Source organism: Amblyomma americanum, chromosome 1 (assembly GCF_052857255.1).
Source record: "Amblyomma americanum isolate KBUSLIRL-KWMA chromosome 1, ASM5285725v1, whole genome shotgun sequence".
Taxonomy (NCBI): Eukaryota; Metazoa; Arthropoda; class Arachnida; order Ixodida; family Ixodidae; genus Amblyomma; species Amblyomma americanum.
The window spans coordinates 117348439-117362821 of NC_135497.1; the positions used below are offsets into that span (position 1 = coordinate 117348439).

General features: G+C 47.2%; 1 protein-coding gene across 1 annotated transcript in view; it reads right to left on the bottom strand.

Moving 5' to 3' along the window:
- The window catches only part of LOC144113526 (transcriptional repressor scratch 1-like), a 39704-nt gene extending 25586 nt beyond the window's left edge, over window positions 1-14118 (bottom strand). Inside the window, exon 1 of the mRNA XM_077646641.1 lies at window positions 13744-14118. Coding sequence (XP_077502767.1) covers window positions 13744-13948 — 205 coding nt within the window. The 5' untranslated portion in view covers window positions 13949-14118. The remainder of the gene's footprint in view (window positions 1-13743) is intronic.
- Window positions 14119-14383: the final 265 nt, after the last annotated feature.

Genomic DNA, 14383 nt, shown 5'->3' on the forward strand with positions numbered 1-14383 from the left:
TCTTGCACTTACCCTCTCCCTCCTCTCCCCTCAATGTGGTCAGAGAAATTTCCCTCTCTTCACCATGTCACCTACCAACCATGGCAGGTGGTAGTGGAATTGAATTGAATTAACTTCAATAAATTTAATTATGTTAATTAAGTTATAATAAGTTATTTCACTAATTCATTAACGTCGTACGACTGATGCTGCATATTGCACGGAAGAATACACGGCTACATGGTTAAACCACTGTTACAACACTTTCCGCGGTAAAATTCACGACAGTCACGACTTTAAATTAATTCATCGCGAGCTTATTTTGTGCTTTTGACGCGACAGCGTTGAAGGCCCCGTTCGTCAGAAAATCTGGCGTCGGCGTTGTGAGCGAAAAATTACTGGCGTGGCTCTGGCATGTGGTCCCCAGAGAGCAGCCTAAGAGGCAGGTGGGCCACCTAGGTCACGTGACCTTGCGGCTTCATCAAAACCTGCCCTGTGAGAAAACTGCCCACCATGGCAGGTGGAAGTTAAATCAATGATTGGTTGCTCGGGAAGAGCATCTTGGGTCTCACAAGCCCCACCGGTGGCAGCACCTGCCATCGCAGGACAGCGTCGCATCGTTCAACCACTGCACCACTGCGTCAGGAGTGGCATGAGGACTCCCAGGGATCTAATCTATGAATATAAAGCAGAGAATGGCCTTCTCCGTATACATGGTCGCTATCGCGTCATACCCTTAAGGCGGAGCTTAGGTGTCCCCTCCATTTTTTCTTTCTTTTTATTTGCCTCGTCGCATCCAGTCTACAGAAGTTATACGCATAATCGATAAAAAAAAAACATCGCTCTGGGTGACACCTGGAGCTGTGAATGTTGAAGGTAAACGCAGGGGTGCAATTTATGCGCACGTGCCGAAGTGACCAGCGAATGAAGAAATCAGGCTCACCTTGCAGAGTTTTAAAGAAACTCGCGATCTAATTACGCGACAATCAGTACTTCTAGAGTGCGGGGCATTAAGTTTTCAGTCCGCTGAATTAGGAAGCTCCATGAGCAGCCATAAAACCAAATTTATCTCTTTGCGCGATGATTCAGCAGCAGCAACAACACCGGAAGCTTATGGTAAGAAGAAGCAGAGTACGACGTGAAAATGAAAGACGCGTATTTTGGTGGCGTTTTCAAGTTATATTTTCGCTGGGAGAGAGCTCCCTTCGTTTATGGGCGTACGTGAAATCACCGAGGTAGAAATAACACAACTACGCTCTAAGCTTTTCATCTCTTGCGCCTACTTCGAAGCCGGCGTAAAAAGCAAAACGCAGGAGGAAACGGCCAGGCGGGGGCTGAACGCTTGTCGTTATAATTTTATCTGTGTCGAGATTTTAATCGTGAATTATTCATCACCTGTTACCTGAACGTAATCCGCTTGCCGTTGCACACCGCGGCGGCCGCGAGCGCAGCGAGGGGCGGGCTGGCGCCGCACATGCTCGGAATGTTCGCCCGGCGAGCAGCGGCGCTTTTTAAGGGAAAACGCGTTTGAGGCCTCGCGCTGGGGTAGCCGCGGAGATCGATTACGTTGATCACCAGAGGCGCGGCCCTTGACGATTCCACCCCCTTCTCTTTGACCTCGCCGCCCGCCGGGGGTACGCGTGCACTTTATGGATGAATGCTCAGTCGTTATCATTTTTGACCACGGTGTATGCAGGCCGTCGTTAGTGCACGCAGGGCGGCCAAATGCCACGCCGGCAAAGTGGGGTGAAGGGGGCGACTCATTAGAGCAAAAAGGCTGTGCCCCTCGTCGGCGTCCAGCTGCGCACGGAGCCACTGAAGCGCGTTCAAGTTTTTAGAGTTTGAATATAAATTGGGATCACGTATGCGGGCATCGGCGGCGAATACAACAGAATGGACAGCGACGTGGCCAGTGTTGCGCATCTAGGCGCCGCCCCCTCCTAACCCCCCCCCCCCCCCCCCTTACTTCTGATCGCCCCGCTCCCAAGCACGATGCTCGGGCGACGCGCGTGCGATGCTTTAGCAGCCGTTAATGAATATTCAATGAGTTTAGGACTGTAATAAAATTGAGCGCTGGCCTTTTTTGCGCGCGTTCAATTACAAGGGTGCCAACATAGGCCGGAACACGCGATTACCGAAATTGTCCTGCGCGCCGCTTTTCTTTTTACTGTCGTGAGTAGGCCAATTAATTTGCCCCTTGCTCGCCGCGATACGCGCGCACTTTTCTTCCAACGGGACAAAGATTTAGGGCCGCGGGCACGCAATAAGCCAGATTTTTTGCCGCATCAGAGCGAGCGGTGCGCTGCACACAAGCGCACATGTTTCTTTCTTTTCTTGTATTTGTTTTATTGCAACGTCTGTCTTTTCTTTTAACGCCTTCCGTTTAACGCTTCGGTTAAATCGTGTCTTCGTGCGTGTGCTAATCTGACTGTGCCTAATGACCGGTGCTCGATTCGGCTATGTCCTCAAGCAGTTCTAGCAAAAATCAGCAGCGGCGCAATTTGGTTCGCTGGTGATGTCTCTGGCGAGAAAGCTGGTCGAATACGGACGCGAGACTCAGCCGCACCAAGCAGTGTTCCGAAATACTGCGGCTCCACTCGGGAAGTTTTACGAGTATTTGTCAGGCAGTTGCTATTGAAATGCAACGAGTGTCTCCTACCTGCGACAGTGTGTTTACTGAGCTCGGGCAGTTTGTCCCGCGTGGACGGAAATCATGGGGCCGAGTGGGTGCTTTCAGTGTTCAACGAGAACCCCCCCCCACACACACACATTTTTTTTTTAGCAGCGCGGCAACACACAATTGTTAGCGCCCCAAAAGCGGAAGAAACCTGCTCACCCGGCACTTTCAGAAGACACGCGTAGGATTCTCAGGCTATGCCGCCTGTACGTAGCGCTGACAAGTGAGTCGATCCCCAAGCCACGGATTTCAGCTCGACTGACATTTTATCTTAATTTGAGGAAGCCGATGGATCATTCTTATCTGAACTGCTGTCTCCGTGGTTGGCGTTTAGGTAACGGGGCTGGGTGTGAACGCTTCCTTACTAATGCTCGCAAGCGGACTGAGGAATCCCGAGCGAGACCGAAATTTATTTCAGAGTTGCGTTTTCTAATAAGACTTGCACTCTTTCAGAGAGTAGCAGACCGTTTATTAAAGCTTACTAGTTCGATCTTTTTTTTAATGAGGCACCTGTACTTAGGTGTTGCCTTGCTGTTACGATCGTGCCTTATTTTCCAGCAAGGGCCTGCAAATACAGGCTGGCGCAACTCGCGGAATAGCTAACTCCTATTCGCGTTCTCCTCGCTGGCACCTATCGTATCATCTCCCATGGGAAGTAAAAAAGCGGCATTGTATATGTGATAAAAAACGAACACTTTCCATTTTTGCGCTCCCTTAACCAAGAACCGTTTTGGAAGCATGAGCGTCGTTGCCATTATTCCGTAATTAATGTGGGACGCTGTTATCGGCGCTCTTTCCAATTTTCGTAAACTAATGTGGCACTGCGTTCCTTCTAAAGCGGAAGGTGCAGACTTTTTAAAAGAAAGGCCGCTTAAAGAAACGCCTCGAAGTGGCATCGTATTGCACTTAGTCTAGACTAAGAGGAAATGGCGTGATAAAGGTCATAGCTCGCTACCGGTGCACTTTCAATTTCCAGAGCACGCCACAATGCGCACGCCCCGTTGGCAAGCATACAAGCTGAAGCGAGTAAAGTATTGATAGTATAATGTGATAACGGCGTCTTAAGTGTGCGGTAGAGACGTGCATTCAAAAGCACATCGCTCAAAACAATGTCTGCAGAGATCTTTGTTCCTGAAAGTGTCAAAGGTTCCTGTCGCGCGCCAAGCACGTTAGACTCCGGGAATTTAGAAGCCGCTGGCATGTTTTGCCTAACGTAGCGAAGATAAAGCTGCTCCAGCTGCCTCTACAATGTTTCAGGCTCTATACAGGAAAAGCGCAGCAGCGTTTTTATAGGTGTATACAATACAAAGCGTGGGTGAGAAGGTTGCTGGAACAAAACGTGGGAGGTAAGCAGCGGGAAAAGACCAGCATTCACCCTATACTGACTTGCCAGATCATTGAACGAAGCTCTTGGTGGTTGGCCACTTGATCGCCGCAGTAGACTGGAACGCGTATTTTCCTCAAGGGTGTTATCACCTGTGGAGAAGGGCGCCACGCTAGGTTTCAACCATCCGCTTAATGATAGTGATCTTTAGGGTTTATTGAAGGGGCAAGATGTTGGTGCTGTAAATTCCGCAAATACAGGATTTCCACGTAACAGCTTAGAAAAAAACGCGTCGCTGTAATCGCAGCCTTAATTCGAGGCGTTAGACTGGTGTCAGTGCCATGGTTGTACGCTTGTACCCAACGTTCGCCGCAAGAAGTCTGGCAAAACGAGGCAAAAAGAAAAAATCATGACCTTTGAATGCGAATATCTCGATATAAAATGCTCCCTCGGGTTTCAAATCAACCGAGATATACGTCAGAACAACCGCACTTTGGCGCTATGAAAGCTTAGTGGAATCGCTTTTGGCGCCTCTGACATGGAGCCACTTATGAGTAAGAACCCACCGCGCATTTAACAGGGGCAAAAGTATCGACCCTGTCAAGATGTGCAATGGTGCTGTCAAAATTATCCTTCAGATGGCAGTGTTGAAGACGGGCGAAGCATGCAGTCATCATCGTTATGTCTTATTCACCTCTTCTCACGCGCTCAGCTCCATTTTGCCTTAGTTACTTCGCCCTCAGTATACATGGTACTTGACTCCAGTTTTCGCAGTGTTGGTCACTGCGCACGTTGCCGACGTATTACATTTTAATAAGGTGGAACTTTGGGCTGGTTGATGCATCGCTTTTGAAAAAGACATAGCGCATGAAGACAGTACAGTGCAGAGACGACACAGGACGAGCGCTATATAGCGCTCATCCTGTGTTGTCTCTGCACTGTCCAGTCTTCATGCGCTATGTCTTTTTCAAAAGTATTACATTTTGAACTTTGAACTTAAAGTGGAACTTGAGCTAAAGCGCCAAAAAATGCGACGAACCACTCGCATGATAGCGCCTGACATGCAGTCAGACGAGCCTAGATATTTTACTTTGAAGCTGCGAATGGTCGCACGGCGGGGAACTTTGTGCACTGCGTAGCCAATGGCGCTGCGAGCCGTGATCTTGATTTAAAAGCTTGCGCTCACCCCTGTGTTCAGCACCTTCCTGAGGGCTTGCTGACCGATCCTGCGTGGTCGCCTTATACGTAGTCACGCGTTGTTACGTAACAGAATACGCAACCACGAAAAATGCGTGGTCACAGACATTTTGAGCGAGGCGGCCGTAGTGTGAAGGTAAGAAAAGAAGAGATAGCTTGGTTTCCCGCTCAACACAAGCAGATGACGCAAACGGCGCGTGAAGCCCGCTTATCACATTCCGCCTCGCTCTGCGGTTCGCGCGGTCTTTAATGTGATAACCGCGTCGGGTGGATGGCGCCAGGTATTGTGCCACTCTGAGGGAGACAGCCCGCACGGCCGACGAAGAAGGAAGCAGAGAGCGGTAATGGGGGAGAGGAGGGTGGGTGCGACGAGCGGACCGGTGCACTGGCCGAGTCGCAACTCGTGCCGCTCATTCCATCGCGCCGTATTCGAAGTATGCCGCTAACGAGCACCTTTTACCGAGTCCGAAATGTCCTTTGCAAGCGCAAACATTCTGAACACCGTGAAATGTGCAGAATAAATTGGCATTTTGTGATTCCATTCTTTTCATAGTGTCCGATCTGGGGAACTGGGGGGATTAAGGAATAATGAGCATGTTCTGTGCGACTGACACGAGAGTGACGCGCTGTCGCTAATGCCCATAGTAATGTGTTGAGAAGAAACTGACAGCTGGCTGAAATGTCGCAAAATAGCAGCGAAGTAATTCTTGCAAGAGCCCGTTCGCACGAACTGATGGGGGTTTGTGCATAATAAAACAGTCGGACGGAAGTTACTCGCAGTCATGCATAGATTTGGGCCAAATTCGGTGGGTGTGGATGAATTTAGATTGACGCCTCATTCTTTCTTGGTGGAAGTATAATAGCCTTCCATGGACACATGTGAGGCGTCAAGGAGAACAGGTAGTTCCACGCTTCCTTCTTAATTGCAGTGAATTCAAGAGAATGTTTTTGGTCAAATAAAATGTGCGGCGATTTTACTGCTTGATATGATCCGCACTCGAGAAATTATTTGTATTATGCAGCATCAAGGCAGCCGCACTGGTTTATTCTACGTTGACACGCACAGATTTTGCGAAGTTAACTAAAACTCTTCAACCTAACTTACGAACGTTGCCATGAATTACTTGTGACAGAACTGTTTCACATCTGCCGCTGCGTCTGGCGGCGAAAATTTTTAGACAAAATAGTCGTTTTTATTGCAATAAATAAAAAAAATTTCTTGATCAATATTTATCCGCTAATAGCTACTAAAATGAAAGCAAAAAAAAACGACAGCTGTGAAGGGCAAGGGGCACAATATATGCGCTCTGGTATCTGGATTCCCGCTAGCAGTTATCAGTGCAAGCTATAATTACACACAGGTTTGTCGATACAATTATTCTGCCAGAAGGTTGAAAAGTAAAATTTTAATCAATCATTAACCATGGAAACGCGGCATTTATGCACTATAAAACGCCTTTACGGACTAGTTCGTCTAGGCCGATCGAAGAAGATGAAACTTGCCTGTGGTGTCGTTTCTTCATGTGCTTCTTATGTCCGCCTCCTTTAGCGTATCGTTGCTTTGCGTGACGTATGCATAATCCTTTTGTAGACACTTCTTTCTACCACTGAACTATACTTTTCGCTACCAAAGGAGACAACGAAACGAATTGTGGGGACTAATATGGGCGGGAAAATTCTAAAAGACTCCCTATTCGAAGCACCAGTTGCGTTAGTACTTCCGCCGAGCGCAGATATGTTCCTCCGACGCTCAGAAAGCCTGGTTGAAGAATGCAGATCGTGAACTGTGCCTCCAGATCCTTTGTGGACACGCGGCGTCGCGACGTTTTGTCTCCGCCGGCTCGCGTTTATCACGGCGGTGGCCCCCCGGGGACCCTGAAAAGACCTATCGGCGCTTTCAACACTGACTCCGCGGGCTGCTCTCGTTACCCAGGTTCAGCCGGTGAATCGCTGTTCCTCCCGCGAGCGGGCTACCTTCATCATTAAAGCAGGGGAGAAAGCCACAAAGCCGTCCTATTAGGTGCACGCGCTGTGAACGGGGCCCAGACAGAGCGCTTCAAGAGCTGAGAGGTCGCCCTCTCAATGGCCTAGAAATGAACCTCTCTTTCCTTCCTCTTCGCTTCTGCATTTTTCTTTACTTGCTCTGCAAGGCTGCTGTCTTTGTGTGCTTCCTTCGCTTGCTGCAATTTGAAGGCAATGATGCGGCAAGCGCACGGAGCACGGGCTCTGATTCCACGCAGCAAAGACGCTTTGGATCCACGGCTCGGGTCCTTTTCCTCTCCTGCGGTCGGCTGTGGGTAATCGGCTTACGAGTGGTATTGCGGAGAACGCTACCTTGTTGGAGCTCTTGAATTATCCACGTAAAACTCTGCCACGTACGAGGAGAGGCGGGTGGGGGGGAAGGCGGTCGAGCGTCAATGGCTTCCTCTCTTTCTAGGGCTTTTCTTTTTTTGTGTGTGTCTACTCTCTGTCGCCCCTGTTCCAGCGCTCTCATTGGGACACTTAAAAGCACTAAAGTTGATCTGGTCCCTTCATTCTTGTGTCGCTGTGGTTATAACGACGTTTGCTTGAGTGGACGCGTGCTTCATAAGAATAGGTTTTGAATGTTTTTTTGTTTCTCTGTTAAGGCACCCATTGTCTACACCAGATTTGTTTTCTACAGTGCTAAGAGCCGAAGTCTAGTTGCGCCTTGTGATGGAGGTAAAATATGGAAGTTCTTTGTCTATAACGTTTCAACATCTGTACCAGAAATACAAGTCCATAGGGCAGCTTTGAGAGCGCTAGTGACTAAAATGATACCCAAGCAAAACAAGGGTATCAAAACATTTTCGTACAGGCTTTGTGTATTCTGTTGTACGGCTTAAGTAAGAGTGTTTTATGTATGTCTGATTCGTTGGTCCGGTGAATGATTTGCTGAGAGCAGCTCTATATAGGTGGAACTCTCTGCAATCCGGATATTTAGCCTATTTATTTACAACAACCCTAGGGCCCCACTCCGGGGTATTGCACTCACAGTGAGTACCAAACATAAAACGGCAGGGCTACAGTCAAGATAAAGCGGAACAAAATGCGTAAAAATTATTTAAGGGCGCCAGGTTACTTGCCAGCTCATTCCAGAATGTAATACCAAAAAGCAGGGCTGAGTGTCTGAACAAGCTCGTCCTGCAAAAGCACAGCGATACTTCCAATGGATGATCAGTGCGTTGCAAGATATGTGAAAACCGGCGAATCTGCTCGAGTCGAGAAGTAAAAGTGCTATGTGTAAAGTTTGCAGATGTATGGAGTAAAGAATGTTTCGTCATTGCTGAAGTACATGAAGTATCGAGGACTTTCGGAGCTCTGTAACACTGTCGCCCGTGTAGTTGATTAGCATGGAACGAATTGCATGATTCTGCAATGCTTCCAGTGACTGTGTTAAATAAGCTTGACGTGGATTCTATATGACAGAGACATATATAAACTGCTGGTATGAATAGAGATTTGTACAACAGAAGCTCAGCGTAAGCCGCAGCCATGAAAAATATTTTTTGAGCTGGTCACAGTGTTTTACTCCTGTTGGTGGCGATGTATTCTGTGTGCTTATTTCATTTTAAGTTAGTCTAGATGATAACAACGGGGTATTTTAAGTTTTCTAGGCGCTCAATGGAAGTATGTTTTATGCTATACGAAAAAAAAATGTTTGAGTGATGTGCAGTGAATTCCATTATTTAAGTCTTATTAAAATTAATGTGCAATAGCCATACGCCACACTGCGATAATAATCCCCTTTCCTCACATTCACCACAATTGATTTAATATCATTCAGATGTAGAACGTAAACAGAGCTTGTTTGCGTGACCTAATGTAATGACTGTGACCGACAGAGTGTTATGAAATCAGGAGGGCAGTTGCGTTTTGCGCAAACATCGCAGCTAAGTGCTTGTACGTGGGCAGGGTATTGCTGCCAAACACCACAGAGCACATTGATATCGGAATCATGTTCCCTTTTATTATTTATTATGACATCACGCGTACCATTGACAATGACTCCAGCACGCTTCTTTACACTCATGGCATGTCGCGCGACTAACTGCTGAGAAGTTTTTGGCGCACGGATTAAAACGAAAAGATTTCACTGAGAAGTAGTAAGGAGTCTGTGGCGCTAGCGACCTTTTTGAGCATTAGGAGAAGTATGCTGGCTTCACCATGGCGCAAAGTTGACAGAACGGTCATGAGATAAAATAATCGCGCTTCATTCAGTGTCCGCGGCACCAACCTATTTAGCACGTAGAACGTTAAGCAACATGCATGTTTTTTTTTTTGTAAAATTTACAGCAGTGCTTGCCTGTGGCTTATTTGGAATACCTTACTTGTTCCTCTATTTTCCAGGGGCCGTACTTGACGAAGACAATTTTGCTTTTTCATTATTTTATCCGTTTCTGATTGAACGCTACGCTTGCAATACCAGAGGCATTAAACGACAAAACTTGCTGGTTGTAAACAATAAAGTTACTGGCGGCAGATGCCAGACATAACGGATAAAAAAATGAATCGGGGGATTAATTGTTGCAAAATACGGCCCCAGATTTTCTTGTATCTAAATGCGGCAGGTGGTTCAGAAACACGAGGAAAATATCATCGTTTCAGCCAAACACATATGAGTATTTAAAAATCAGTAGCGCAAAAACAAATGCGGTAATGTTTATATTGTGATTTCCTCCTTAAATAGGGCTGCCTAAGTGTATTTTTTTAATGTCATTTAAGAGTGACGGGCTTTGAGTCAGGATTCAGATGCTAGGTTTCAACAGTCGGCTTGAAGGAACATCGCGTCCAGGTCAACCTATAAAAACAGTTCTCACTTCGTATTGTTGTAATACTTATTTATGTGCTTATGAATGCCCATCCTGTTTTCAAAAACGTGCCGCAAAGATGAAAACAGTTTCAAAGCAATAAAACAGATGAATATTAACTTTGGGGCTATAATTATTCAAAAGTTTCTGGGACACTGTGTATTATGATAAAGTCTACATTGTTTTGTGGGAACGGAGTTGCATTCATTCAAATCTTTCCTTTTTTCTCCTTCTCCTATACCTTTGTTAGTGTTATTTGACACCCATTGACTAGAATAATATTGCAGTGGCACTAGCGCGCAAAATTGACGGACCTAAATCTCAACTTCTTATCTATCGGTGCACTAAATTGTTAATTTCTGGCGCAATAGTCTCTGCTGCTTTTTCTGTGACTTCTTAGAACATTCTTTATTATATTAGCAGGTGTGGGCTTTTCAGCTACAGGAGCCACTGAGGTGAACCGGCATCCGTATTCCGCCTTTAGCCACTCACCTACAATTATATTTCTTATCTGAACTATTTAAATATCAAAACATGTCAGTGCTTGCACAGCGCCGTGAAAATTAATTCATATCGTTAATTTGGATAGGGAGAACTACGATGATCACAATAACGCACAAAACATTGTTCAAGAAACAGGACTGCGTATACTTTAGCAGAAAACTGCGCTTTTGACTATAGCGAGCCTGCAGAAGAGCGGCAATAAGTTTGACGCATCTCTTTATAGAGTAATTCATGTGTATTCAAGTGGTATCTCTTTGCAGTTCGTGAGAAATTGTTTCGTGCCAATTTAATTCCGGAGTATCTATCATTGTTGCTAACTATAAAAGGTAATAGATAAATATTTCATTTCTGGCACATTCTAACAGTCAAAGTGGCATAGTTTTTCTTCTGTTCTCTATCCAGCTATGCATCCCCGCAGACAGTGGCATCATGCTGTGTGTCATTTATCCGTGTACGAAACGCCAACTCCTACTTACATTGACAATCCGTGCTTAGGAAGAATGCATTTTTATTATTGTCTAATTGTATTAAGTGCACACAAAAAGAGCATTTTTCAAATGTCTGAACTATGTTGCTAGATAAAGGGATAAGTGGGTAACACGGATCATCCCATCATCGCCACATAATAATAATAATTGGTTTTTTGGGGAAAGGAAATGGCGCAGTATCTGTCTCATATATCTTTGGACACCTGAACCGCGCCGTAAGGGAAGGGATAAAGGAGGGAGTGAAAGAAAGGAAGAATAGGTGCCGTAGTGGAGGGCTCCGGAATAATTTCGACCACCTGGGGATCTTTAACGTGCACTGACATCGCAGTTCCTCCTGTAAAGCGGGCTTTTTGTCAGTAGAGCGTTACAGTGGAAAAGCCATTTTTCGAGGCGCGAAGAACACCGGAACATTTGTTCCCGTAAATATTCTTCAGCAGATTACTGAGTAACACAAGAATTGGTACACTTAGTTACAACTCACACCTATTTATAACCTGAACGGTTACCACCCGTAACCGTTTATTAATGAAAGTCCAGGTGCGTGCACATTTTTTTTTTCGGTGGTGGGGAGCCTCATGCGATGCTTACTGTCTCGCTACAGCTTGAATTATAGTACCAAGTGTTTGAAAGGAAGCACTGTCCGAGTTCCTAAACATGTCGTTCAGTGCATGCTAATATAACTAGGATATAATTTTCTTAGATAACCAGCACGGCTTGTTCTTCTTGAAGGGCGGGCAGCTGTGCGGACGCTTTTTTTGTTTAAGTTAGTGTAACTGGGTGTTATTCAAAAAGCACGCTTCCTTTTTGACCAGCCACCCGAAATAAGAGCCTAAAGAAATTCTGGGAATATTTCCGCGGTTCCTAAACGTAGCGTAGTTCTGACCGTTTTCAATAGCAAAATGATATGTTGGGTTTTAGGTCCCGACGCAGTACGTGGCGTTTGAGAGACGCCGTAGTGGAGTCCTCCAGATAAAGTTCGACCTTCTGAAGCTGTGTAAAGTGAACTAAGGTATCGTACAGGACACGGGCGCTTTTACTACTCGCCCCCATAATATCGCGTGGCTCCGTGCTCGGCAGCAGGACTGCCTGATCGGCCCTGTCACCAAGGCGGGTTCAAGATTAGTGGGAGGTTGTCCTCGTACGCGCAAAGTGCAATATACAGAAATACATTGAGACAATTTTTGTTCTAATGCGTTCTATTACTGTTGTTCCGTCTGAACGTTTTAAACAAGCTTTAACCGTCACTTATTTTCTCTCTCTTTTTTTTTACCTTACGTAAAAAGAGTGGACCTGCTGTAATCGAGCCCTTCACTAAAGCACCACGTAAGTTTCTGATCACAGGTTTGCAATTACCTTTTTCTTACAACACGAATATATTTTCTTGACCGCATGAATTGTGTACAAGGAAAACCAATAATTATTCCCATCGTTCCGTTAGAATGCGATATCATAGAATAAACTTGGCGATGAATTCTAGAAACAAAACTATACCGACTGCAGCACTGTAATTTTAGTCATAGAAAATGTGTGCACCCTGAGGATGTTCAACTTGTACACTTTTGCAGGTTTATAGATTAAAAACTGTCATGTCGGACAACTTTTCGAAGGCCGTATTTATTTTTTACTAAAAATGCGTAGACCTTCTAAAATTGCGTTCATAGATTAAGAATTTTAACTCACAGTACACTGCGCCAAAGCGAAGACTACATTGCGATTCTTTCATCAGCCATTCTTTTTGTAGTGAGTGACAGGCGACTCCGCAAGACTTCTTACTTATTCCTCTATAGCTTCACAAACTAGAAAGGCGGTTCTGATCACTCACAATAATTTAACACTCCTCATTCGACTACGCAGACCTTATCAATAAAATGTGTCCTCTTGTGGTCGACAATTTTCTGAGCTCCAATACATCAGTAGCCCATTTCATTAAGCATTGCCATCGTTCTAGGGGCCTCTTAGATGCTATTTACAACTGGCTATATTTTAAGCGAAAAATTGTTTCGTGTTGTAGAATCTACAGTAAAACTGCTGCTCTTTTAATCCTGAAAAATTTATGCCGTCATACTCATAAGGCGGACACATTTAGACATACAGTTTTGTCTGCGGATGCGCACAATTCCTTAACGGTATACGCAATGCTTTACACCACTCAACAAGTGGCGCCACATTTGAAATTACATTAAATGTGGCTTTTTAACAAACGGAGATTGAGCTCTTTACCTCGGGTTGTCATCTTTGATTTGAGCTGTTAACATTACTTATATGCATCCGCAACGACAGCCTTGCAAAAAGCCACCTTAATGCTGCCAAGCTTCTGAAAAGGCGTGTCATGCTCGCCACGACTCGGTTTTCTACTCGTACGACGCGCAACGGAACACAACCTTAGCTAATATTCGCCTTACGCCCGACCACTCCAAAACTGCTTCCTTCCATGTACTTTGCTACTTTGACAGCTTATGTGTCACCGACGACAACGTTTTCCTTCCGCTTGCGGACATATGGGTCAATGGTAGCGTCGCGCGTCTGAGGCCGGGCTGGATTTGTTTGTCCCTGTTGCGAGACCGGTCTCGCTGCCGATCGCGACGAGTCGTTGTCACTCAGCGCGCTATCGCCGTCGTGCCGGCCACACGTGGCGACGTTGTTGCGGGGCCCTTCGGCGTCAAGGGAGGCCCTTGACGCGGAAGCGTCCCACGGGGGCGGCGCGTGTGCGCGCGTGGCCGGCGGCGTGGCACGCGGTCCACTCACCGGCAGTGGGGCTGGTGCGCCCGAAAGCGGCCGAGGTGACGACTGCGGGCCGCTCGTCGGCGGCCTGGTCGCCGAAGAGAGGAGCGCAGGGCGCCGTCTCGGCCTCGCTGGGGCTGAGGGGCTCGCGGTACGGCCAGCGTCCCGACGAGGCCGGCCCCGCGGGGTGCTTGGTGGCCGCCTTCTTGACGAGGTAGCAGCGCGGCATGGTGCCGGCCCCGGGGCGGCGCGCGGCCTGGCTCAGCTGCGGGTCCTGTGCATGCCGCGGGCCGAGCAGCGTCCGCCAGCGCTGCCGCTCCGCTCGCGTCTGGGGGGGTTGCCGTGGGCCTCCGTCGGAGTGTGTGGAAAACGGGGAAAAAAACGACCAAACAAACGGTGCGCTCGGTTTTGTCAAACTGGAAAACCTGAGTTTACACCTCGGGCTTTGTTTTATAGCGGGCCCTCGCCGCCTCCTCCTCCACCGGGCGGCCTCCTCTCCATTGACGTCGGGAGTGCGCATGCGCAGAGAGCCCCTCGGCCTCCCCACTGCCTTTCCTTCCCACGCGGAAGCGGGAGGCGCCGCCCTCTCCCGGCAACATCCCGCCGGGGGAGGAGGCCTCCTCGGGAGAAGATGGAAGCGCGGCCCTTCCCGCGCGCCGCTGTC